The sequence below is a fragment of the Halichoeres trimaculatus genome, unplaced genomic scaffold (assembly GCF_033239565.1).
Source record: "Halichoeres trimaculatus isolate MK-OKI-2021-1 unplaced genomic scaffold, fHalTri1.1 fHalTri1_scaffold_11, whole genome shotgun sequence".
Taxonomy (NCBI): domain Eukaryota; kingdom Metazoa; phylum Chordata; class Actinopteri; order Labriformes; family Labridae; genus Halichoeres; species Halichoeres trimaculatus.
The window spans coordinates 37465146-37491472 of NW_027437189.1; the positions used below are offsets into that span (position 1 = coordinate 37465146).

At 41.3% G+C, this 26327-nt stretch overlaps 1 protein-coding gene and 1 pseudogene across 1 annotated transcript; both read right to left on the reverse strand.

Annotated features, from left to right (window-relative positions):
• Positions 1-364: 364 nt before the first annotated feature.
• On the reverse strand, positions 365-8478 carry LOC141798994 (tumor necrosis factor receptor superfamily member 5-like). Its single transcript, XM_074681005.1, has 8 exons — positions 8362-8478; positions 4292-4385; positions 3211-3336; positions 2870-3025; positions 992-1079; positions 728-921; positions 596-632; positions 365-486 (listed from the first exon to the last, which is right to left on the reverse strand). The coding sequence occupies exons 1-7, from the start codon at positions 8476-8478 to the stop codon at positions 607-609; spliced, it is 801 nt and encodes a 266-aa protein (XP_074537106.1). The 3' UTR covers positions 365-486; positions 596-606.
• A 1665-nt stretch (positions 8479-10143) lies between these two features.
• Positions 10144-23787, reverse strand: LOC141799448 (voltage-gated potassium channel subunit beta-2-like; annotated as a pseudogene).
• Positions 23788-26327: the final 2540 nt, after the last annotated feature.

Consider the following 26327-nt stretch of genomic DNA (forward strand, 5'->3'; position numbering starts at 1 on the left):
CAGTAGAAATATAAAAACAATCAACAAAGTCCACAGGCAGGGATGGGTTTAAAAAGCTGTTTGTAAAATAAGAGAGGAGTCCAAAGTTAGTGATCAGACAGGTGATCCTATTCATATTAGCGAGGCAGCTCTTTGTTTTTGTTCTTTTTTCTTAATCCTGGAGTAAAGTCAGGGAAAACGCAGATCTACCTGCTCACGGTGGACAGGGGATAGGATTCACTGGACCAGAACAGAAAAAGGGTTACTCTGCAGACAGACAAGGAGGAGAGAGGGTGGCACACTGACCAACCATATCCCCAGGGAACATGTACTTTGTCCAGAGGTTACAGCAACCGAAAGCAAAAGTTTCTCCTTAGTCTTATTAGTAATGTTTAGAGCTGTCCTCTGTCCAGTGATGGATAATCAAGTCCAGTTTCAGACTGAGCTCATGTGTTTTCTAACTGCACCTGAATCCTGGAGAGGGTTTAGTCTGACAGACCATCTAACCTGAAAGAAAGAAGAGACTCATTTCAGACAAACAGTGGTTCCTTCCTAAAGATGAGACTGAGTTTATCTCAATCAGTGAACATTTTGATTAAAAACTATGCTGTCGTACCTGATCCTCCTCTACAGTGCTGTGTTTCCTCTTAACTCTGAAAACAAAAAACAAGTTAAAAAACAGTATTCATGACCCACTGATGTAACAAGTAGGTAAATGTGTTTTTATTGTCTAAATATGAAATCTTACCATTGGTATCTTGTGGGAGCCATCCCTCATGGATCTCTCTATAGTGATAAACAACCGCACACATGATAAAGACAAACCCAGCCAACACAAAAACAGTGACTGCTAATGCTATGATGCCTGAGCTCAGCCCTCCACACGTCGCATCCTGGGATTCAGTTCCTGCTGCTTTCAGCCTCTGGTTCAGTGGATCACATCTGGAATAGCAGAGGGGCATTACTCAGAGAAACTCCTGGAGGATCTGATGAAGAAGGATCAGGCACTCACTGTTGGTGTGGTCGACAAGACGTGAACGTCCCGTCAGAGAACGTTCCAGCTGGGCAGGGAGAGCACACAGCATCTGACACAGGGGTTCCTGAACACACACACACACACACACACACACACACACACACACACACACACACACACACACACACACACACACACACACACACACACACACACACACAGAGGGATTGAAGGTATTAATTTTGTTTGAGTTTAGAAATAATTTCCTCAGAAAAATGAATGAATCAAGTTCTTTTTAAAATGTTAACACTCTAGTTTAAAAAATGAGGAGTCTTTGAGATCACTTGTTTGTTATTTTCCTCTGAGAGCTGTCTGATTAGAAACATGTTAGGTTAACACTGAATTAAGTCAAAAACATCCAGAGATCATTTCTATCCTGGAGGTCACTGACTGTTCATCTTCTAAAGTCTGTGTTATAACTGTAAGGGCTCTAATTTCGTAGACCAGGCGCAAGCGCAGGAGCACCTGCCCTGTGCCGGCCTTCACCATGCGAACAGGGCGTGACCGGCGCACTTTGCAAGTTTCCTGCAGTGCCAAGAGAGGCGCAGTCAAGGCGCAGATGAGCGCAGAGGTGCGCGTCCACGCCTCCCTCCGCGCAAATACTAGAGAGGGAGGAGAAAAGCAATGAGTGGGTTTAACACAGCCGAGTGCTGTTTTCACCAATCAAATGAGCGCCTCTCCTCGCCTTTAAATGCCCTGCGACTGAGGCGCAGCGTCTGATTGGTCTGACTGATCCCCAGCACCGCGGAAACGGTGTGTTGGAAAGACCTGGTAGCAGAGACGGTCAGAGCTGCTGTCCCTGCAGCAGAAGAATGGACAGTGGGGCTCATCGGAGGACACAAAGCGCGTCACCGTGTGGGCCAGCTCCCGGGACAGATGTAATCCTTTGTCATTAATAGGAGTACAACATTAAGAGACAGTAACACAGCTGGCTTATCCATTCAGAATACTTTTGATCCACCTGCACTCCTGGTTTGTCATCACCAAATAGCAGAACATTTGATGATATACTGTATACTCTCCCAGTGTCTCCACCTCATCCTCCTTACAATAATGTACTCCATCTTTTTAGATCAGGTTAAAAATAAAGACTAAAACAGAGAAATATGGGAAATCACGGGTAAATCCTGAGTGACAAACATTTATTTTGTCTCTTTTTTTCTTCGTCTTTTCTCTCCCTCTTTTCTTTGAATTAAATGAAATGAGAGAACCAGATATATACTCAGTATCAGATGTTAAGGCTGTTTATTGTTTAATTGTAAGATGTGCATCAAACTTCCAGCTGCCGTCAGGTTAACTTTCCATTATGACAAACGGCTTTAATCTGACATCAGATGTGACGGGACAGTTAATATAGATATAAATGTATATGCTGGTTCAGACGGTTACATTAAATAGTGATTGCTGTGATTGTTTATTGCATTAAAATGTGCCTGACACTCTGGAAACCTGCTTCTGAGGCTTTGTTGACGTGAGCGACATGTGCACCTGTCACCTAATTACAGCTGTGGAGGGTGCGCTCCGCTTTGTGCTGAGGATAGACCAGGTTGGAGCTGGCGAGCTTTCAGCGCACTTTCTGCGCTGTTTTTGGTACAAAATTGTCACTGCGCCAACATGAATCTGCTGACACCTCCCCCTGGTCAACTCCCCCTGGCGCGCAGTCACACCCATCTCTGCACAGATGGTCTACCAAATTGTCAAATTGACAGCGCAGGGTGGTGCGCCGCACGAAATTAACACTGCGCAGGGTGCGTCAGGCTTGCGCCCCCTGTGCTGCGCCACGAAATTGGAGCCCTATGAGTTTCTCTAAGCTACAACTTCACCAAAGATCTTACAGCAGATCAATGAACTCACCTCTCTGACTGATGTAATGTCCTGGGTCACAGCTCCTGTGTCTCTGAGCAGACAGACAGTCGTCTTCTGCAGGCTCTGTGCAGAAAAACCCCTCCAGGGGTTCACAGACTGAGTCTGATCTCTGAGAGCATGACGCCTTCGTCTTCAGTCCAGCAGCTGTCAGTGCAAAGAGAGATTGTATAGGGATGATCAGCTTCTGTTGGATAAAATGAGACATTTCTTTGATCTGATGCCGATATGATGGCTCTCCTCCATCTTTAAGGCCAGCAGGGTGCAGGGACTAACACTGACCCACTGAGTTCACACTGAGGGATGAGTCCAGAGTTTATAAAGAAATGTACCTGTGTCACAGTTTGTGCAGCTGTAGCAGCGCCTACGGTAAGTCAACTGGTCCATAAAGGTTCCCTCTGGGCAGAGCAGACAGTGAGTGCTCCTGGACTCTGTGCAGTCTTCAGAAACTCGACTTCCTGCCACATAACAAAATCAAGCACAGAGAATGGATCCAACAGATCTGACTTTTGTGTGTTTGCGATGGAAAACCCGGTTTGAATGTTTTTAGCTCAGTCTTTGGTCTGAACCAACAGAGAGTTTCTGTCTGACTAAATGTTTATATCTGTTGAACTGTTGTCACTAACTGAGTCTGCTGTTTGCTGCAGAGCAGAAAGGCTTCAGTCATCTCTGGATGAAACAAGGGAAGATGAAGCAGCCCACTGAACTGTCAGTGATGCTGATGGGAAAAGTAGAGTCACTCACACACAGTCACTTTAAACCAGGGCTGGATCATTGAGTGGGCCTGAGTGTGTGACAGCTGGTCCAGACAATCAGATACTTAATAATCCTATGATTGTATGAATGAAAGACTGAAAAACAACAATTAATTTAATGTGTAAATGTGTGTTTCTTGGAGAAATTTAATATGGCTACAGTCTTTGCTATAAATAAATGATATTCAGAACCTATTTGATCAAATTAAGAGTTTTTTGTTTTGTTTTGTTTTGTTTTGTTTTGTTTTGTTTTGGTCACTCTTGAGGAGAGTTATGAGATTTTAGATCTATTGTTATAGTTTATTATCTTAAAGTGTGTTATTAATCTGATAGACTGGTGTATGGTGTTCTGACACAAGCATACGGGACATTAAAGATGTTCTATCATCATGTTTTCTCTAATACCTTAATATGTATGTGCGTCTGTGTGTAAACTTCAAAAACAGAGGCTGGAGAAATTCCAGGACTCAATGTGTGACATTCTGTATCTGCCCCTGCTCTTAATTCTCAGAGGCTGAGTCTAAAACAATGTCAGATTTTATTCTTGTTAATAACTCAGAATAGTCATTTTGATGTACTGTGATCTAAATGTGTGTTTCTTACAGCTCCTGTCATCAAGCACATTTAATTTACCTTTAAACATCCAGGTGAGTCTTACCTGGAGGACACAGAGGACAGCACCTGTCCCCTATCTGATGCTGGTATGGACCACATGACAGGGTCTGACCACAGAGGATGTTCATCAGGAGTGTCTGTGAGGAGAGAAAGATCTCAGTGCAAACCTGCAGAGACGCTGTGAAGGCTCAGACTGCCGTTATAATAACAATATTAATAGCTCAGCTCAACAACGGTTTGTCCTCTTGATCCTTTACAGGAGGAGTTACAGTGAGAAGAAACCTGAGACCGTGAGAAAAACAGCTGATATTTCAAACTGATTTTAAGAATGACATATTCACCAGCACTGCTGCAGCTGGTCCACAGTTCATTCTCATCTTTAACATCCAGGCTCACAGCTTCCTCTGGATGGAGACCACACACACTGAGCACAAACACAAACTGTCCTGATTCTTGGATGGAGGATAGATCACAGCAGTTACAGCAGTGGAGGGCATTTTACTGTAAAAAAAAAAAAGTAAAAGAATCTCAGAGAGGAACCAGGACAACATATATTTCACATCTCATTTCTGAGACTAATCACTTGTTTAGGTTTGAGACATTCAGCAGGAGTATCTGAGTAAAATCAGTGTTTGTTCTCACAAATCAATAAAAGGAGTGAAACCAGACAGACTGCTCTGTAAACATCATTAAAGGTGTGGTTCTGGATATCTGGCACAATCAAACAAACAGAGCATCATAAAATGATCTCTTCTTCAACAGGCCAGAGTGAAGATCAGTAGGAGAATAACAGATATAGGTTACATGTTCAAAACAGTTTAAGATGCAAGCTTCACTCATTGAGACACAGCTGAACGGTCATGTGTCATTTTTAAAAGCTGATCAGACACCACCTCAGATCTGTGCTCTTTAAACTGTGTATGGACCTGATAACTCTTTGAGTAATTTATTAACACCCTTCGTTGTATTATGGTTCTTGCAACTTTGCAATAAGAATTGGTTTTATTTATGTAACAATGATACTTTTGGCTCGTTTGAAAGTTGTCTCTTTGTGATTTAATGTATGCCTCTGAGACACCTCTTAAATATGATTATGGTTTTTGTTTTTGTTCATCTTCTATCATTATTATTATTATTATTATTATTATTATTATTATTATTTATTATTATTATTATTATTATTATTATTATTATTATTATTATTATTATTATTATTATTATTATTATTATCATTATTATTATTATTATTATTATTATTATTATTATTATTATTATTATTATTATCATCATCATCAAAATCCTGTTAAAGGACATCAGATCTTACCTTTTGTGTGGGTCCCTCAGAGCTGAACGGCTGCTCTCTTGGTTAAAGGTATCAAACCTTCAGGTGCTTCATTATAACCCACTATGACCGATGTCTTATCAGTTAAATATTAACCATGGCTGACCCAGAGGATTATCTGATCTCAAACCAAAACAGTTCTGCATTTCACAAACAAAGACTTTACCTTATCAAAGACACTGAGATGGTTTTGAACAGAATATTCCTTTAAGTTTCCATCAGTGTCAATGAAAAATGAGACAGTTTCATCTGTTTGTAAATCACAGATCTGACTTTATGATATAAAAAGGAAACAGAGCCGCTCCATATCTTCATCAGTTAATTTTTTTTATGATATTGGATGTTTGAACTGAACATTTACTCACCAATGAACAACTTTCACTTCTTCATTTTCTTAATTTAAAAGTCGGATTAATTGCTGTAATCAGATTTTTTGCGTCATTGTGTGAAATATCTGCTCTCGTTTTTGTTTTTTTGTTTTTTTTATTATAATAATAATTATTACTATTATTGTTGTTTTTGTCAAAGATAAACTCATGGCTCAATTGGCTAAAATTAAATAAATAAATAAAGAAAGAAAGAAAGAAAGAAAGAAAGAAAGAAAGAAAGAAAGAAAGAAAGAAAGAAAGAAAGAAAGAAAGAAAGAATCAGATGTATGTGTTGATCTGTTTTATTTATCTCTGGAAACAATATGAATTTAAAGCTCAATCAGAGGTTTAAAAGCAGCTTCGAGCGTCTGTGTTCAGTTAGTGATAATCACAACATTAGAAAGACTGACAGCAGGTCAAAGTTAGAGTTAGTCCTCCATGAACACAAAAATAGGAGACATTTAACGTTTACCTGAGGACTCTTTAAAGAAGATAGAAGAGTTTTACACACCTGTCCAAAGAGACTGAAGCTGCAGCTCCTTCTGTCACCAACACACTCAGAGGATGATATAAAGTCAGACAGCCTCACATCACCCGGAGTCACTGGACTTTATGGTCCTCATAAGACAATGACCCTGGATATCAATCATAAAAGGAATTCTAAAACAGATCCAAGATAAAACTTCAGGTTATCACTGTTTGTGTTCCTCAGCTGGTCTCAGATGTGCTTAATGTGGCTTAATGTAGATCTGTTCCTCTTCTAGCCACTTCTTACAGACACGTCTTCAGTCTGGTCCAGAAGTTTTTCAATTTTCCTGTTTATTTGTCTTCTTTCTGATTTTAAAGTTCCTTTGAACACCTAACTGTGCTTTCATATCAGTTTTTATGAAATTGATATAGTGTCTTCCTCTCCTCTCGTTGGTCCTTGTCAGTCTCATTTTGTGTCTAAGTGTTGTGTGTGAACAGAATAAAAGTGTGGGAATCCAAATTCGTTAGCCTGAAAACAACAGGAGAGGACTGGTTCACTCCCACGGCTTCTTTATTCTTCCAAGGGGGAAAGTGCACCTTTTTTTACGCCGCTGCCATCTAGTGGCATTTATATAAAACAACCTGGTATCCCAAAACGATCCTTGAATAACTGCACTTCTGCTCATCATGCTTTTCTTTTTATACACCACACTTATAGTTTCAAATTTATCAATGTCATTAACAGATAACTTGTTTAGATTGAGATCTGTCCAAAAGGTCAGTAGCAGCTCACGTTTCATTTGGTTTTTAGTTTCATTTCACTTTATTCTGTCATGTCAACACCAAATATTGTACACAGTATTGACACTTCACACAAAATCACAAAATCAAGAGTCATGTGTTGAATAATAACAGAAAGGCATAGGCAGAAGCAGACTGCTTATAAAGGCCTATTCTGTACTATCAACTTTGTAGGCTACCAAACTCCAGAAAAGCAAAGAAACAACACAAAAAGTTTAATCGCACTTATAAGCTTCAAAAATAACATTACAGACCATTTTCTTGGGAAAAATGACATGGTTTTTAGTTTCTGTTGGCATCATTCCAGAATTAAACTCCAATAATTGAGATACATCTCCTTTTCATACCTTTGTTTTAGCTTTTTGTACAGTAAATCTGCAAACACCTCTGAGATTATACGACTATCCTGAATTGAAAAAAACCTTTGTGTTGAGTCAGGGAGCATTTTTGAGTTTGTTCTGAACATAATTTGCATCATTTTATAATAAAACAGATCAGAAAATTTCACATCAGAATTTAGTAACCATGGCTCCCTTTGAGCATAATAGTCAGCCTTATTGATACTATGTATGGCTCATTTTTGCAGTTTTATTATTCAACTTATGGTGGCTTTAAAGGTGGATCCCCACAATTCAACACAACATGATATGTAGGAAACAATCAATAAGTACAAAATTAAATGCAAGGCCTTGAAATTCAATACATTTCTGGATTTAGACAGGATTGCAAGTGATTTTGAGATTTTCCTTTTAATGAATTCAATGTGTTGTTTTCAGGTTAGCTTTTGAAGAGAATTATTGACATCAAACCAAGTTTTGAGATTTTCCAGCTTTTCTACACAAGACAAAAGCTCCTTTAAATTCTTACCAGAGCAAAACAAAGTGGTATCATCTGCAAAAATTACATATGTAAAAAAAATCTGTTACGTTGCAGATGTCATTGATGTAAAGCATAAACAGTGTTGGACCAATCACTGATCCCTGTGGCCCTTCACTGCCTAATTTTCTGGTTTATTAAAGACTTCTGGTTTTTTGACTTCACTTACCCGTACCTGTACCTGTACCTCTGCTTTGGGGTCAGTTTGAACAAAGACATAGCAGTCTGCAAATTTCTGTCCCCACTCAGAGGCCCCACTCTGAGGCCCCACTCAGAGGCCCCACTCTGAGGCCCCACTCTGAGGCCCCACTCTGAGGCCCCACTCAGAGCAGTGAGAACCCCTGGTTTCCAGTGAGGTGTGGCTTTTTTGGTCATTTCCAAGTGACCTTGTAAGTAGCATAAACGTCTGTTGAAATGAAATCCAAACAACTCCACCTGGCTCTCCTCTTGTGGTGGGCTGGTGGATTGGACTTTATAGATGGGAGTCATGGGGCTGTGGTTGTATTTTGCATTGACGTATAAATCTCATATCTGTGTAAATGTGCTTTCCAGACTCTGATGTGCCTTCTTTTGTTTCTGCTAGAACTAAGCCCCAATTCGTATCATGGGCTTTCATGTTTCACCATAGGTGTGTCTGAGGTCTCTGCCAGTATCCTTTTTCTTTCCTTTTACAGCCCTTCAGTCTTTTCAGATAAAGTATATGTTAATATCATCTTCAAATGCTGTTCAATGTATAGGATATGCTGTCAGATGGGTTAGCTTTGTTTCTGTATTTTAAGCAAAGGAACCAAGTAGATAAAGGAGAAGTGCTGAATTCAACTTGGACATAAGAAAAAAAATATGTAACTAAAAAGGAGAAGGCGTCTGTGGGAGTTTACCTGGTTTAGAGTGGCAAGGTGTCCAATCCAACTAAACAAACAAGTTACAAACACATCACACAGTGGGCTTTCTGACAGTAACTCATCACCCTTTTATGAGAAAAAATGACAAACACCTCTTTGGTTTATTAAAATGTGTTCCATGTTACAAACAGGTAATCCTTTCCAAAATTACAAACCATGTTTGATTTCCATTATTTTAACACTTTTTAACTTTGTTTTTGTTTTGTTTGTTTTTCTCTTGTAGCACCTGCTTCAGTTTTTTTCTCCTCTAGCTTCTGGAGAACAACAGTACTTACGTTCAGTCACTGGAAAAATATATTTGTGGACGTTCACCCTCGGGGTTGAGTAGAGCAGAATCAGAGCCAATAACCAGTGTGTCTGTCACAGCCTGCAAACTTTCAGCGATGCACATCTTTTAACTTAGCTCGGGGCCTCCAGTTTCCCAGAGTGGCCCCTAAAGCCATGACGCACAGCAGACCCACTGCTGTCTCTTACCGGTTGATCTGTCACATGTAAAAACAATTTAATAATACGCAGAAGTGATAATAATATTAATATAAGTAATAAAATTGAGCTCAGGACCTGCTATTACCTGAATATTGACTGTCACTGAAATCTGATAGAGAAATAATCTAAATCTGGATTTTCTGCTTTGTTTAAAGCAGCATGTGTCATGTATTAAGCATTCACTACAGTGTGTGAGAAAGTTTGCTCTCCTTTGTCTATGGGAAACTTCTGGAACAACCACAGGGAGTTTGACAAAGCTTTGCTGGAGAAATTTTATTAAAACGTTTTTTTTTTCTTTACACCAAAGTTTGACACGTCAGACAAAAAGCAGCTGAATGAATGGAACAATGATCAACACAGTGCAGGAATCATTTAAGTCTTTCCTTTGACTCCAACCACAGCCAATGCCAGCGCTGAACTGTCTTCTTCTTTTTCTTCTTCTTCTTCTTCTTGTTATTATTATTATTATTATTACTATTATTATTATTATTATTATTATTATTATTATTATTATTATTATTATTATTATTATTATTATTATCATTATTATTATCATTAATATTACACAAACTAAAGCATCCAGTCCTCACTCAGTGTGCTCAAGAACGTGGAAAACAAGCACACACATGTAACATGCATGTGTTGTGGCTTCTCTCAGTGTGAAATCTGCTTCTGTCACATTATTCATCACATCTTCACACACGCGCGCACACACACACACACACACACACACACACACACACACACACACACACACACACACACACACACACACACACACACACACACACACACACACACAAACATATTTATGGTGATTTTCAAGTTACATCTTGTATATTGCAGCAAAGAAACAAACTTGGTCCAGAACAGCGAGACTCAAACTCTCGTCCACAGAGTCAGCAGTGCATTGCCTCCAGCTGGTTTTTTGTTTATTTATTTATCTATTTGGAAGAGAAGACCAAGCGCTGCATGTTGAAGAGGTCGATATATTTTTGTGGCATCAGGTGAAGAAATGAAGAAAGTGAACTGGAGTGTATGATTTGGTGAATGGTTGTCTTTTTTGGTTGTTGTGTCTCTAAAAACATGTTCATGGTTATTTAATGTTAGCCGCACTCTCATGTTCTTGTGACAGCCATGTGTGTTCTGCACAGGTGCTCCTATGAGCGGCTGTCCTTTTTACTGTATGGTTTGTTTCCCAATAGGTTGTCTACCTCAGAAATGATGGAGAGGGTTAACTTTGGAAGAACCTGCAGAAGAAGAAAGAAGCACTGACTGTTATCAATAAAAAAAAACACTGACCTCTTTATGAACTCATGATACTCTACACACCAGGCTTCTGTTAGAAACTGGGATGAATAAGCATCACCCCCCAAAAAACTGTTAGGTACAAGGTAGAGCGATAAGAGTATTGGGACTGGAACTGCATTTCTTTCCTGACCTGTATTGCTCGAATGTTTTCCTGCAGCTGTTCAGTTCTTGAAGCTCCCAGCAGGACAGAGTTCACTGCTTCATTCCTCAAACACCAAGCTGGGAAAAATGAACAGCAAAGTGACATGATTGAAACCTTAAGCAGTCCTTCAGACCTGAACACAACACGAGAACAAGTAAATACAAAGTAAGATTGGATTGAAACCAGTGGCGTGTTTTACCGATGGCTAGCTGGGGCAGAGTGCAGCCGAGTCTCTCAGCGACGGCCTGCAGCTCCTTTAGCTTCACTTGCTGACGGTGTCCCTCTTCACTCAGGATCTTATCCTTCATCCACTGGTAGCCCTGCAGCAGACAGAGATGAGCGCTGTCTGAGATCAACACAAGGCACAGACCACCCTGACTCTGAGAGTCACCTTCCTAAGCCACAGGAGGACGCTGTGACAGTATCTGAAGCCCTAGGTCAGGGTGCAGATGGAGGCAGTTGGAAATTTACTTTTTTGTGCAAATTGATAGAAAAATAATGTTTTATCATATTTCAAACAATAGAATCTAAATTGGGAGGAAAAAAGAGGTTCACACCCTTGATTTCAGAAATTCAGTCTTTCCTAATCCCCTGAGAGATAAACTGGACTTTTTAGCACACGTAGGTGATTTAACCCTTTAACATTGGATGCGTCAGTGCTGACATATTTGTTCAGGCGCCCTTACACAATCTGAAAAACTCTAAAAGTTTGATAAAGCTGAGACCGGCTCTTTCAGCCAGTACATGGTTATGTCACTTTCACCCAGGCATTTAAGGAAGCCTGTGAATACACACAGAGTGCAGAGCAGAGGGATGACAGGAGCGCACAGAGAGAATGGAGCTAAGTTCTCCTAAAAATGCCAAAAAGAAGATCCTCCCTGGTTAGAAAACCTCTACTGAGGCTTCTGCATGACTCTGAGACTGATGGGGCATCTGCTGGAGTGACGTCATGATGTTTCCACTAGATGGGATGAATTCAGCATGAATAAAGCTCTATCAAGACTTTACCTCATATGTGTAATTATACATGTTAATTGAGCCTTGTACTGTGTGGAGATTCACATAAAATCAAAAGGTACCATGTTTAGGTACCCAAACGCATCCTTCTGACTGGGAAAGAGTGGATGAGTAGGAGCTTTTCTGTACTAGGCATGAACACAGAACTGCAAGGTTATGTGATGAGGAATAAATGTGTCAAACTGAAAAACTGTGAGATTTTATTATTGAATAAATTAATAGTTATTACCACATAAACACACAACAAAGTACTGAAAATTGGTACCGTTGAGTACTGATACTACTGATGTCAATTGCCAGGTACCAGGTATTGGTGACTCGGGGACACATTCAAATTCCTGGGGGAGCACATCACAGAGAACCTCTCCTGGTCTGTTAACACCATGGCGGTGGTAAAGAAAGCTCAGCAGAGACTCCACTTCCTGAGGACGCTCAGGAGAAACAACCTGCAGGATAAAGAGCTTGTGGACTTTCACAGAGCCACTGTGAGAGCATTGTGGTAGACTGTATCAGAGTGTGGCATGCTGGGTGCACAGCAGCAGACAGGAGATCTCTGCAGAGTGATCAGCACAGCACTGGAGATCATGGGTTGCTCTCAACCCTACCAGCACAACATTGCCAGCTCTCGTTTCCTAAACAGGGCTACAAACATTGTTATGGACACATCCCACCCTGGTCACCACTCATTCACCTGTTGCTCTCAGGCTGAAGCTACTTCCTGGTTTGTACCGTTGTTTTTCCACCATTGTTCATTCCCTGTTGGATCACCAGTTGGAGCTGTGCTCTTTATTTCATTGTGTGCAAGTCAAGTAATGACAACAAAGGCTTTCTATCGGTCTTTCCATCTAAGGCTGTATTCAGACCAGAAAAGTCCTTTGGTCCACTTGTTTGGTCCGGACCAAAAGCAGACTTTATTTTTTTTCATTTGGTGCAGTTCGTATTCAGATTGTACTTTTTGCAAGTGGACAATATTCTGTAAACACATCCACGTGTGTGACGATCTGTGCTCTCATTGGACAGCACTGACAAAGGGCCGCACACAGAATACAGACCTGGAAATGGAGGTAAACATGTGTGTTTGTGCTCTTATTAGAGCTACTAAATCATTTTCAGTTTCAAGAGTAGCTCCTTCAAAGAAGGCTTAAAAACACTGTTTACAATTTTGGAACAGCGAAGACGAATGCGTGCAGCAAGGAGACGCTATGCTCTGCGTGTCCTGACCCACAACATGCTAGCAACAGTGTGGCTAAACAGAAGACGGACCGAGACCACCTCAAAAAGTGGGTCTCGGTCCGATTGTTTGGTTCGCACCAGGGTTCGTTTGTGTCTATTCACACCTGCATGAAAAGTCTGCACCAGCGTGGGAAACGAACCCTGGTCCGTTTAAAGTGGACCAAACAGTCAAGGTCTGAATGTGCCCTAAACCTCTGATACCCAATTCAGTTTTTTTTGTTTTTCTACATTTTAAACTGTTATATATTTTTTAAATAACATGTATTAGTCAGATATAACTCCAGATATTTTAAGTTCCAACTATTTTTAAAAAAATGGGCTAAAGCATTGATTCACAGGACACTTTTTGACCGTTTTATTGTTGAAACAAGCAAAAAGGTCCAGGCAAGCATTTTGAGGCTCGGGCATCAAAGGGTTAAATAGCAGACATTTCTGTTTTTTTCTGTAAAGATTTCATCAGGATAAGGGTAAAGATCACTGATGTGGGAAAATATGAATATCTGTGAATGCTACGCAGCACTTTACCTTAAGAGAGGCTCGTGAATTTGGGGGGATCCCGTTGTTGTATTTGCCTGAGATGATCCCACATGCCAGAGGAGACCACGTCATTGCTCCAATCCCTGAGTGGAAACCATCAGGACAGGGGAAGCACTCAGGTTAGTGATTTCAAGTTTAACAATAGAGAGGACAGTGAGTCTGGAATCATCATCAGGATTCAGTTGAACACATTAAAAATACCAGATCAAATTAATAAAACTAACATAGGTCAGCAGTGCGCTAAACAGGCACTAAAACGCTCAGCAGTATCTCAAGCTTGTTGGGCTTTTTTAGTAGTTGTAACCCCGGATATTTGTAGAAAAGTACACATATACACACACATTTATTCCACCAGGAACCCAGCTGTTGTAAGTCCCAAACCATGATGACAGCTTCTGCTTTAACACTATTGGGTTTATGATAATTTGATCAAAACATGTTTTTAAACACCAAATGGTACAGGTTTGCTTTGCGTTGCTGTCACCTCCTGTTGAAGGGGTAGATTTAACATTTTCTCAGTGTTTTGGTGTTGACAGGCCCAATAAAACCCAAGAAACAACCAGTCCAATTCTAGACAAACAGAGAAACCTTAAGCCCATGGAAATGCGAGTGTTGTCGCGTGGCTCTCTGTGTCATTAAAGACAGAAATGGTTTGAAATGGTACATATGAAACAAAAGATCAAAATCAAAAAATGATACCTGCTGCTCATATATATTATTGTACATACTTGTGTTATGATTGGAATAGATCTATTGTAAAAAAAAAAAAAAAAAAAAAACATGATGAAGGTTTTTTTTGTACAAATATATAAAAGACTATTTTGAAGAGGGGCAACCAAAAGAGAAAAGTGCCAAAAGAACTTCATACTTTTTTGTTGTAGAAGTTGACTGATTGATCCTTCCTCAATATTAATATCCAAAAGTTACATTTGCAATGTTTGGGACCATGAATTCAAATCACAGGATATGGCTGACATTAGAATTGTGTAGACAGTCTGTTTTTTAGAGTGTCAGCAATAAGTTAAATAAAAAGTAAATATTCATTTTTAGCCTGATCTTATGTGATATTCACCTGTATTTGTACATCTATTTGTGTTTTGGGGTCAAGAACAAGGGTCTTCTGCTCTGGGGCCTCATGCGGCTCTTTGACTCCTTTGCAGTGGCCCCTTGTAGCTTTAAAAAAAATGCTATAGAAAAAATGTTTGTTTTTTTTTCTTACAGAGGGTATTGATGGTTAAAGACACTAAATAAAATCCTGTGTTAACATTTAGTTGAACTAAATCTTCATCCCATCTGTCAATAAAGCCTGCCACCGCTCTACTTCACCTCCTACAACATCAACAGCCCACCAACTTTCCATGCACCTGTGGCTAACCTCAAGTTTTACAGCCCTGGGAAGATAACTACATCTACAAAAAGACTAATCTGGAAGAAAATACAGATTTTAATTCTGTGTGGATGGATTCATTGAACTGACAATGTGCCAAATTAATGAACACGCTTGATACATAGCGAGACATTAGCAAAGAACAGAAAATGATGAGTTGAGCAAAATTATCAATATATGTTATCACGTTCAAGTGCTTTTTCAAAATGTTAAAACATTTTGCAAATTCATTCGATTTAAAATTAAATTTTGAATTTTCTGTAAATTTCGGAAATAAAAAAAATTGAAGTTTAAAAAACAAAATAAAATTAAGCAAATTTTTGAAATCTCAAAATTGTTTGAAAGTTTTGCAAATCTGACTAATTTCAAAATTGTTTAAAATCTTCGCATATTCTAAAATTGAAAAACAAAACTTTTGTAAATTTTGGAAATTGATTTTTTTTTTTTAATTTTATTTTATTTTTTATTTTTTGCCTATTTTTTAAAACTTAAATTATAAAGTTTAAAAAATTCAAGACATAGTTAAAAACTAATAAATAGATATGTAAACCAGAAGGTTTTTTAATGCATGCAATTGTTCATATGATGTCTTCATTTTTTTATTTTCAATAAACTAAATATATTTTTTTAGTCTTTATGGTGAAGATAAAGTAGATTTTGTGGCTCTAGAATGACATTGATCCAAGTCTCTTCAGCTACAATAAAAAAAAACCTTGAAAGCTTAAAATACCTAAAAGTCAAAAGCTGATGTGCTAAACAATGATGCCAAACATAGGCATGGAAAAAATGATTTTTAAGTCATTTACTGGAGCAAAAAGAAAAGAATACAAAACATTGAAAACAACAAGAAAAAATGCAAAACAACACAGGCAAAGACTCCTGAGGGTTAACATCATCATTACTGATAAAGAGAAGTGATCACAGCATCTTTCTTTCTTTTAGTATGTCTTGTAAAGTGAGTGTAAAATGTTTGACTGTTTTTCCTCCATTGATTTATGAACCCTGAAAATCTCAGGCATTTGTCTAGAGTTTAGTTCATGAATGAATGAATGGAGCAGACCCAGTTGGTGGTCTTTTAAAGAGCTGCAGTCTGACAGCTGTGTCAAACTGAGGAGCTCACCTATCTTCTGGAAGAGGTCAGGGAGTTGTATTTCCACCTTCTCTCTCTGGAACATGTGATACTCAGCCTGTTCACAGATGGGAGGGATCTGATTGAACTGTCGAGCCACTGAGTACGCCTCCTGCAGCAAAAAACAGCAAACACATGAGCACATGTGCATCAAGCAAGTCTTCATGAGTCCAACATTTTTCATGAAATCAAAACGCAAACCAGAGGAAAAGTCCCATCAAGGTCCAGAGGGTGCCATTATTTCTTGGACAAGCCAAAACTCACCATAATCTCCATGGACGTCCATCTTGATGTCCCCCAGTACATGGCCATCCCCTGGTTGATCACATGGGTCATCGCCCTCACCGTCTCTTTACAGGAACAGACATGACCTTCAGTTAAGGAGTTTCAGATCCAAAGGTTTTGAACAGCAGAAACGGTCTCAACAGGGAGGAGTCACTCACCTTCAATAGGTGTATTTGGATCAGGTCGATTTGCAAAAACCACATCTATATAATCCAGCTGCAGTCTTTGTAATGAGGCTCTTAGACCTGTTTCCAGAGATCAGTTTGAAGTTATCATTTTATCTATGTCATCAATCAGCCACACTCAGCTGTCACAAATGAAACCACTCTCACCTTCTATGATGTGCTTCCGAGATAATCCTCTTTCCATTTCTGCTCTGAAAGACAAAGAGTTCGTTCTCGAGTGAAACATGTCAGACTGATGCACAGAGACAAATCAAACCACTCTCATGAGCTCATTTCTCCAGACATACGGTGAACGGTTCACTTTGTCAGACTTACTTTCCACCCCAGAAGATTTTTGTGGTGATGACTAAACTGGATCGCCTGCACATGGAAAAAAAGGTAAGATCTATTGAATTCAAACTGTGAGATCTTACAGCACTTTTAGAAAAAATACTCTGAAAATATAAATTGTGAACAAAAGAAGAGCACCCCACCATGGCTGAACAGTAACATATATAAACTAATGAAAAAACAAGACCTAGCCCTAAAAACACAGTTATTCTCCAAACTTAACCAAAATTCAACAAACAGATCACATAGTCAAAAAGAAATCAAAGAAGTGAAGTCAAATGGAAAAATCATCACTGATAAGGCCACTATGGCTCATGAATTTAATATGTATTTCATCATATCAGTTGAGGAGTTGACTCTCAGTTTTGATTGTGCAACAACAAACAATACAGGAGCTACAGAACTGAGTAATCCATTTCACAACAAAATAAAACAAAGGTTTTAGAAATAATAAATAAGTTGTCAAACTCTAAGGCAAAAGATGCACAATTAATGAAGACATACAGCTCTGCACTGGCTGCACCCCTGACTCAAATGGTTAATCTGTCAATTAAAGAAAATACATTTCCACATAACTGGAAAAAAAAGCAGTTGTCACACCAATCTGAAAAACAGGTGACTGTGGTATGGTCAATAATTACCACCCGATCTCTATTCTCCCGGTTCCGTCAAAGGTGGTTGAGAAAATTTGTTGAAAGGCAGAGTAGCAGCAGCAGCAGCAGCAATAATAGCAGCAGCAGCAGCAGCAGCAGCAGCAGCAGCAGCAATAGCAGCAGCAGCAGCAGCAGCAGCAGCAGCAGCAGCAGCAGCAGCAGCAGCAGCAGCAGCAGCAGCAGCAGCATAACAAGAAGCGCAGTGAATGGAAACTATATCATTCAAAAACGCGGATCAACATTTGGGCAGTCAGCCTTCTCCGTTAAAAGGGGGAAACTTTGGAATTCATTACCAACTGAAACCAAACTGGCTGAAAGTAGAACAGAGCTGTAACCATTTTAGTCATGTTTTTCATTTCCTGTTTTGAACTAGGAATTTGTTGTTTTTTTAGGTAGGTTTAGGCTTGTAATTTTACTGTAATCCTTGAATTCTTTCTTTCCATTTTATTGATGGTAAATACACATTTTATGATCTAGTTACTTAAAGGCTCCACTAGGGAGTTGGAAATTAGCACTCGCTATGAACTCCCTGTGCAGCACACCAGATTCATGCTTTGTTGTGAACTATGTTAACTGCATCGTCCCTATCAAATAAATCAATTTAAATTCAAATTCAATTCATCAAATATATAAACGTCTGAAATTACGTCAAATACATCACTGTTGTATCCATAGCCATAATTATCTACATTATTAAGATACATTATTGAGATAAGATATTAGAGCAAGGTCTCAAAAAGTGATGTGGCTGCTAAAGAGCAGTTCAGCGAAAAAAAAATGAACCTGTCTGATCTTTTAACGTCTGCAGCCACAAAGTGACTTTTAGGGGAGAACAGTAGTATGACCTGACATTTGACCTCTGACCATATGACAGTACAACTTTGATTATTAGCAGTTAGCATAAAGACTCTACCTCCATCCTTTCTTCTTTATGATGCTGCCCAGGATGACTTCAGCCCTGCGGATGGAGAGAGGGACAGACTGACAGATTTTATGATACAGCACAAAACAACTTATCAACTAAAAGGTCCCATCCCTTCCACCATTAATACAGGACATCTGGGTCCAGGTTGCGAGGGTGGCAGTGCTATCAACAAAGTCCAGTGACCCCTATCTCCATCCATCCATCCATCCATCCATCCATCCATCCATCCATCCATCCATCAATCAATCAATCAATCATCTGGGGGGATACCAAGGCGTTCCCAGGCCACCGGAGAGATATAATCTTTCTACCATGTTCAGGGCCTACCTTGGGCACTTCCTGTAGCTGGACATGCCCAAAACACCTCTGGGGAGGTTTCCCCACTAAACCAGCTCATCGGGCTCCTCGATGTGGAGGAGCAGCATCTCTCTGAGTCTCTCATGGATGTCTGAGCTCTGTACCCTGTGTCCAGACCCCTGGCAGAGAAAACTCAATTCAGCCGCGTCTATTCACCATCTTGTCCTTTTGGTCATTACCCACAGCTTGTGGCCATCAGGGAGGATCGGAACGTAGATTGCTTGGTAAACTGAGAGCCTTGACTTCTGGCTCAACTCTCTATTCACCACAACGGACCGGAATAGTGTCTGTATCACCGTCAACCCCGTCTTGAAATTTTTTAAATTCCCGGAGCACCTCAGCAGCAATCCTGTTACACTGTTAAAAGCCCTTTGCAAGTCCACAAAGCACATGTGGATTGGTAGGGCAAACTCCCATGCCCCCTCTAGAACCTAGCTTTGCAAGGGTATATAGCTGGTCCAGTGTTCCACAGCCAGGACGAAAAACCATATTGTTCCCCTTGAATACAAGGTTCAACCAACCGTTGAACTCTCCTCTCCAGCACCCTGGAGTTGATGTTACCAGGGGGGCTGAGGAGTGTGATTCCCCTGTAGTTGGAGCACACCCTTTGGCCCTTGCAAAGACATGTCAGCCAGGACAGCCCTACAACATCCAGAGCTTTGAGAAACTCAGGACGGATCTCATCCAGCCCCGGGGATTTGCTGCTGCGGAGTTGTCAAACTGCCTCAGTGACTTCAGCCACAGTGATGGACAGGCCCAACCCTAGGTCCTCTGGCTTTGCTCCCTCCACGGAATGCATGTTGGTGGAATTAAGGAGATCCTTGAAGTATTTCTTCCACCATCCCAGCTCCCCCATCCTCACTGTAAACAGTGTGGACAGAGGGCTGCCATCCCCTCCTAAGATGCCGGACAGTTTGCCAGAATTTCTTTGAGGCCGACTGAAAATCAATTTCCATAGCCTCACCAATCTTCTTCCAAGCCCAAAATTTTGCCTTAGTGACCACAAGAGCCACACAGAGGGATGGCTCATCTCGGTTATTTGGGGGTCTGTCCCACGATCAGTCGGTTGAAACGCCAAAAATGTGTGCCGTGCTGAGACAAACTGAACTGAACCGCTTGGTGGAAACAGGGCTTTAGTAAGCCCACACCTGCTCTCTGCCTTACCCAGAGCAACTCCAGCAGAAAAGAGAGTCCAACCCCTTTTGAGAAGATGTTTCCAGAGCCCTGGCTGTGCATTGAGGTGAGCCTGACTACATTTAGCCGGTATCTCTCTACCCCCAACACTAGCTCAGGTTCCTCCCCACCAGAGAGGTGATGTTCCATGTCCCAAAAGCCAGTTTCCGTAACCGGGGATCGGGCCGGCAAGGCCTTCGCCTCTCACCACTGCCCAATCTGCAATTCATCAGACCACTATGGTTCCTTCTGCTGGTGGTGGGTCCACAGAAGGAACAGGTTATGAGAAACTATTCATTAAGCAGAATGTCTTTACTGAGGTCAGGACAGAGAGGATTAATGTGACTAAGCAAAAATAAAAGTGTCTTTAGTTGCTCCTGGTGTCAAAGAAAGGGCAGACTTACTTTCCTGCCGTATAGACCTCAGCCGTGTCGAACAGATTGATGCCGTTCTCATACGCCACAGTCACCAGCTCCTCTGCTACCTGTGAAACCAGAAGTTAAACAAGATGAGGATGATGAAAGCTGCTTGATCTGTACTTCCTCTTTCCTCTTAGGAGGAACCAACAGACCATAATGAGCCAGAGGTGGCTTCAGATGAGTTCCTCTTCCTGCAGTAAGACATCAACTGATTTGATATTTTGCCTGACATGAAGCTGTTCAGGTTTTTGATACTCTCTCTTACCTCGTCTGATACCTGGCCTCCAAAGGTGACCCATGTGCCTGCAACAAAAGCACAATGATAACTCCCTGTGTGCATGTGCTTGACAGGACATTTCCAGAGGAGGATCAAAGATGAGGAAAAGAGTGTTAAAATTTGCTGTTTCTCCAGTCTCCACTTGAGGCTGGCTCCGGGGGTACCTGAAGTCACATACACACCAAGCCAACAAAAGCCGTTTTCAAAGAAGAAATTAACCTATTTACAGCCTGCCAAAAAACGTCTCCTGTCTGAGTCGCTAATTTTCTATCAGCACACACTGTACGGGGGTGAATTTATTTCTTACTCGGCCGTTCAGAGGCTGTTAGGATCTCGAGTTCGCCCAATCAGAGGCACAAATCAGGGTCACATGACAGATGGGTGCCCTATAACTGTACACAAAGCCTTTGCCACTACCAATATGGCCATGATGGCCAACGTGCTTCTTTTCCTGTTTCAGAAACAGACAGGTGATGTTGAGGAGACTACGTCCATGTTTTATACAGTCTATGGTTTGGATCAAATTTTGTCTAAAATTGTTATTTTTTTTACTTGCAATTTTGAGTGAAGGGAGGGTTTGATTGACGTGTTTTTGATGACGGTGTTTCACTCAGGGTCAGAGCTGCAGTGGTGAGCCAATCTGCTCGTCTTACTCCTGTGGCATTTCCCTTTGGGGGCCTCTGACACAACCCTCTGATGACTCTATTTTGGGTTTCTGGCCAGAGACCAGCGCAAAAGCCACCTATTACAAAGATAACTCTGTTAATGTCACAGACATGCCTGGCTGTAGGTCAGAGGGTTAGTAACTGCTGACTAATAGAGATACTGAATAATACATGAAGTGTTCATGGTGCTAGCTGGGAATAAAGTGCTTTGCTCTGTGGTCCTTCAGTCTGAGCTGAGGAGAAGGCTCTGAACTCTGACATACTCATTTTAAATGTTGGCGTAAGTGATCACAAACCAGCTGACACTTTACTGGTGCTGATGTGAGACTACACTGTGATAATGAACTGATGATTAGCAGAAAGTTTAATCTCAGTCACCTGATTTACTGCTCTAACAGGGCCTTTAGTGGAGTACCATGATGCTCTCTGGCAGTTTAATGGATCGGGTTCCTCTGTCTAAATTCACATGAACCCGTAATGCAAAGCTTTTAAAAGTGATTTAAGGTTTGTAAAAATATCTCCAAACTGCTCCCTAAGACTTGCTTACCAACTCTTATTTTGTGATTTCAAAGACATCTACTGAACAGAAAAGGTACTAAAAGCATTGATCTTGGAATTTGATTAAAAATTCAGCCAAAGTTTCAAGAGTTCCAGTGTGTGCATCATAGCTCATCCATGTGGACCGGCAAACTGAGAAGTGCTTGTTGTTGTGAGAGCTGGCAACAGCTTCACAGACATCAGAATGACCTGGGTCAAAAAGAGGAAACACTCAGAACGATCCAGATCCAAAAGCACTTTTAAATCTGTGGTCTTATTGTAGAGCATCACACTCACCCAGTCCAAGACAGGACACCCGTAGACCAGACTTCCCCAGATTCCTGTTGACATAGAAATCACAGGTCACAGCTTATAGCAGACTATAAAGTCTGTACCATACAACCGCTTTATTCTGAATTAAATGTCAGTAAAACACAGCAAGAGTCTGAGGACACATATAGACTGTAAATCAAGATAGATTATGCATCTCTACTTACTAGTTGGAAATAAAAAAGTCAGAATCCCAAGTGAAAGGTCAAAGGTCAAAGAAAATGGTAGGGCTTGTTGACTATGATCCACATAATACAGAGGTGTCAGTATTTTTCCATCTGTTTCACAGCCAGGTGAAAGAAAGCTCTATTGTTCTCTCTTTTAAAGAAATTCTGCAGACAGTCAGTAGAGGGTGTTTTAAATGTTTCAGCTTCACCTTTACAGAGCTGTCACACACTCGGGGCCTGATCTACCAAGATCTTAGACAACCAGGGCTAAATTGCATGTGCTCTTAGTGGGCGTTAGGGATGCACTGATTACAGATTTTGACTGTACGGTTGTTGTAAGGAGAATAATCACAGTTCTGCAATTATCACAATTATTAATTCAGGGGTTAACATGAAGGTAAGTTTATTTTTATCAGAGTTCTTAAGTTAAGTTCAAAGACTTGTATTTCATATATTGCACTGCCTCTTTAAGGTTATTCAGGGTGATGCTGTTTTGATAGTGACATAAAGGTGTCACATTAGTTTGATCTTCTTTTTCCCTTTGCTGATGAACGGTCATTTTTCCATCTTCTCCTCCCTGAACTCTGTGTGTTCAGATGATCTGCGGATATTCTGAATATTCATGAAGGCAAACAAGCCATGTGGATTGATTGTGTCACTTTGCTCATTTGATGGATAGGTTACCACATCAGCAGTGCAGGCGCTATCAGGTTAGCACATGTTTTTATACACACCGACCTTTGGTAGATCAGGCCCTTAGCGGTTTATATCTGAGTGAAGGTCTGCAGATCACTGGAAGCTGAGGCTGATATTCCTGGCGGTAATCTAAAGCTAACTGGATGATAACTGACCCTTAGGGTGGTCAGAGCATGGATCTTTGAGTTCAGGGTGGTCAGAGCGTAGACCTGTGAGCTTTCACCATCTAATGATGCCCAGGTGTGTTGGAGTGTGTACAGGTGTCCCTGTCTCACCTGTAGATCATGCCTGTGGAGTAGGACATCGTGTCCCTGAGTGAAACGTGGTTCATCCTGAGGAAGTCCTCCAGGTTTTTGAGCTGAGCGGCTGCTCTGACCTCTCTGAGGCGCTGAAACTCTGCCAGATGGCTGCTGCGCTGCTGCCGCTCCTCCTGCTCCAGAGCTTGTTCTGACAGGAAGCAGCTCAGGCCGCTGTTCACACTCTCACTCATCGACGACAGGGACATGATTTTTCCTCCTGAACCACTGCTAATGCTGCTGCTCCGACATATCCCACTGCTGTCTCGACCCCCAGGCGGTGCTCCTCCACCACCCCCAGGTTTGGGCATCTGGAGGAGGATTAAAAGGGAAGAAGTCACAGTGAAGCAGGATCATGGAAGATCCAGGAGTACAGAATCTTGTGTGGACCTGTTTGAATCTCTGTTCCATAAGCTAATGACGCTGTGTCTGCCTCTCCGCTGCGTCTCTGCCGTCTGCATTATTGAAGTACAAACACTGAATAATAGATGTCTGAGTGAAGTATTGATGTGCTTTATTTTTTGGGCTGTGGAGATTAGAAGATGGACATGCAGTCATGCAAAGGACAATGCTGTTTCAGACGGTGCAGGATCAGTACTCACGTACGAGGTGCCTGGGCTGGCATCTGTGCGTTTGTGGCATGCATGAGGAGAATTCAGTGCTGTCTGGGAACAAACTGAAAGACAGGATGGTGTTCAGGTTTTACAGTCCCATAATGAAGCTAAGAGTCTGTGATTTACGTGATAAAGCACTAGGAGTCTGAGCATTGACTAAAAACCCATCCCTCACGCATGCCCCGTTCGAAGCCGGCTGCCAGCGAGGCTCCTCTGCCCCCAGAAAGGTCCTTTGAAGGCTTAGGACGGCACGCATAGGATTGAGCTGAGATGTGAGGACACCCTGCATTCATTTTTCATTAACTTCTTCCATTTGTTGAGTTTCATTGCTTAAAAATTAAAAAGTTGAATCAACATGAAGCTTTCAGACGTCATGGGGAATCCAGATGCATGGTGACTTCATGCTGGAATTAGAGTACCATCTGAGTAGATCCAGGATGAAGCTTTAAATGTCTCATTCTGAGGTAGTCTTCCTGCAGACTTTATGTGCAGATTGAGTTTTAAGTGCAGGGGAATGACTGTGCACACTTTCCTCTTTCTCCTTGCAGAGGTTTGTGTGTCAGGATCCGATCCTCCCCCAGCAGTACGTCTTTACTCAAGCAGAGAGCAGTTCAGATGGACGGGATCCCATGCCTGTTCCTTTAAGGTAAACCACAGCATAACCACACATTACTGAGCTTTATCTGTGACAGCATGAGGACAGGAAGTTCAGCTAAGAGCTAAAAACAAGTGTTCCTGTGAGAGGTACTCAGTAGGGGTGCACCGATCACAATTTTCTGGCAGATCACCTATCACTGATCTTTAAAAAGCCTTACCTGCCAAATGTTCCAATCTTATTTTATTGAAAATATTTTAACTTAAACAACAAATAAAGTGTCCTGAGTTTTAGGTCTGAGAGCAAAAAAGCAAGAAAGGCTGGCAGGCAGACCTTCCTGGAGGTGTGTAAGATCAATTTCATTTGTAAGGATAGGCCGATCCCTCATCACCAACCCCCCCCAAAATTAAGGAAACCACCAGTCAATCAGTGCAGATCTAGCACTCAGTTTGGCCCTTCTGAGGCCATGACCACCGTTTTTATTACATGAAACCAGAGTTTTCTAAATCTTCGCTTTGGCCAAATTTGCAGAAAAAATGTTTTAACTTCTCACTAATACATGTGGACATGGTCTGAGTCTGCCAGACTATCATTTCAGAGCAGGGTCAGTTGTGTGTGTGTGTGTGTGTGTGTGTGTGTGTGTGTGTGTGTGTGTGTGTGTGTGTGTGTGTGTGTGTGTGTGTGTGTGTGTGTGTGTGTGTGTGTGTGTGTGTGTGTGTGTGTGATTGCTGCTGATGTGGAGCAGCTGTGGGGAGCTTATATACACTGCTCAAAGAAATAAAGGGAACACTAAAATAACATCCTAGATCTGAATGAATGAAGTACTCTTATTAAATACTTTGTTCTTTACATAGTTCAATGTGCTGACAATAAAATCACACAAAAATAGTTAACGTAAATCAAATTTGTTAACCCATGGAGGTCTGGATTTGGAGTGGCAATCAAAGTAAAAGTGGAAAAACACACAACAGGCTAATCCAACTTTGATGTAATGTCCATAAAACAAGTCAAAATGAGGCTCAGTAGTGTGTGTGGCCTTCACGCGCCTGTATGACCTCCCTACAATGCCTGGGCATGCTTCTGATGAGGTGGCGGATGGTCCCCTGAGGGATCTCCCTCCAGACCTGGACTAAAGCATCTGCCAACTCCTGGACAGTCTGTGGTGCAACGTTGTGGTGCCGTTAGTGGATGGAGCGAGGCATGATGTCCCAGGTGGGCTCAGCTGGATTGAGGTCTAGGGAACGGGCGGGCCAGTCCATAGCATCAATGCCTTCGTCTCGCAGGAACTGCTGACACACTCCAGCCACATTAACTCTAGCATTGTCTTGCATTAGGAGGAACCCAGGGCTGGTAGCGCCTCCAATCTTTGGACACTACACAACAAACCTTCTTGCCACAGCTCACATTGTTGTACCATCCTGGATGAGCTGCTCTCTGAGCCACTTGTGTGGGTTGTAGACTCCGTCTCATGCTACCACTAGAGTGAAGGCACCGCCAGCATTTAAAAGAGACCAAAACAACAGCCAGAAAGCTCAGGAACTGAGAAGTGGTCCATGGTCACCACCTGCAGAACCAC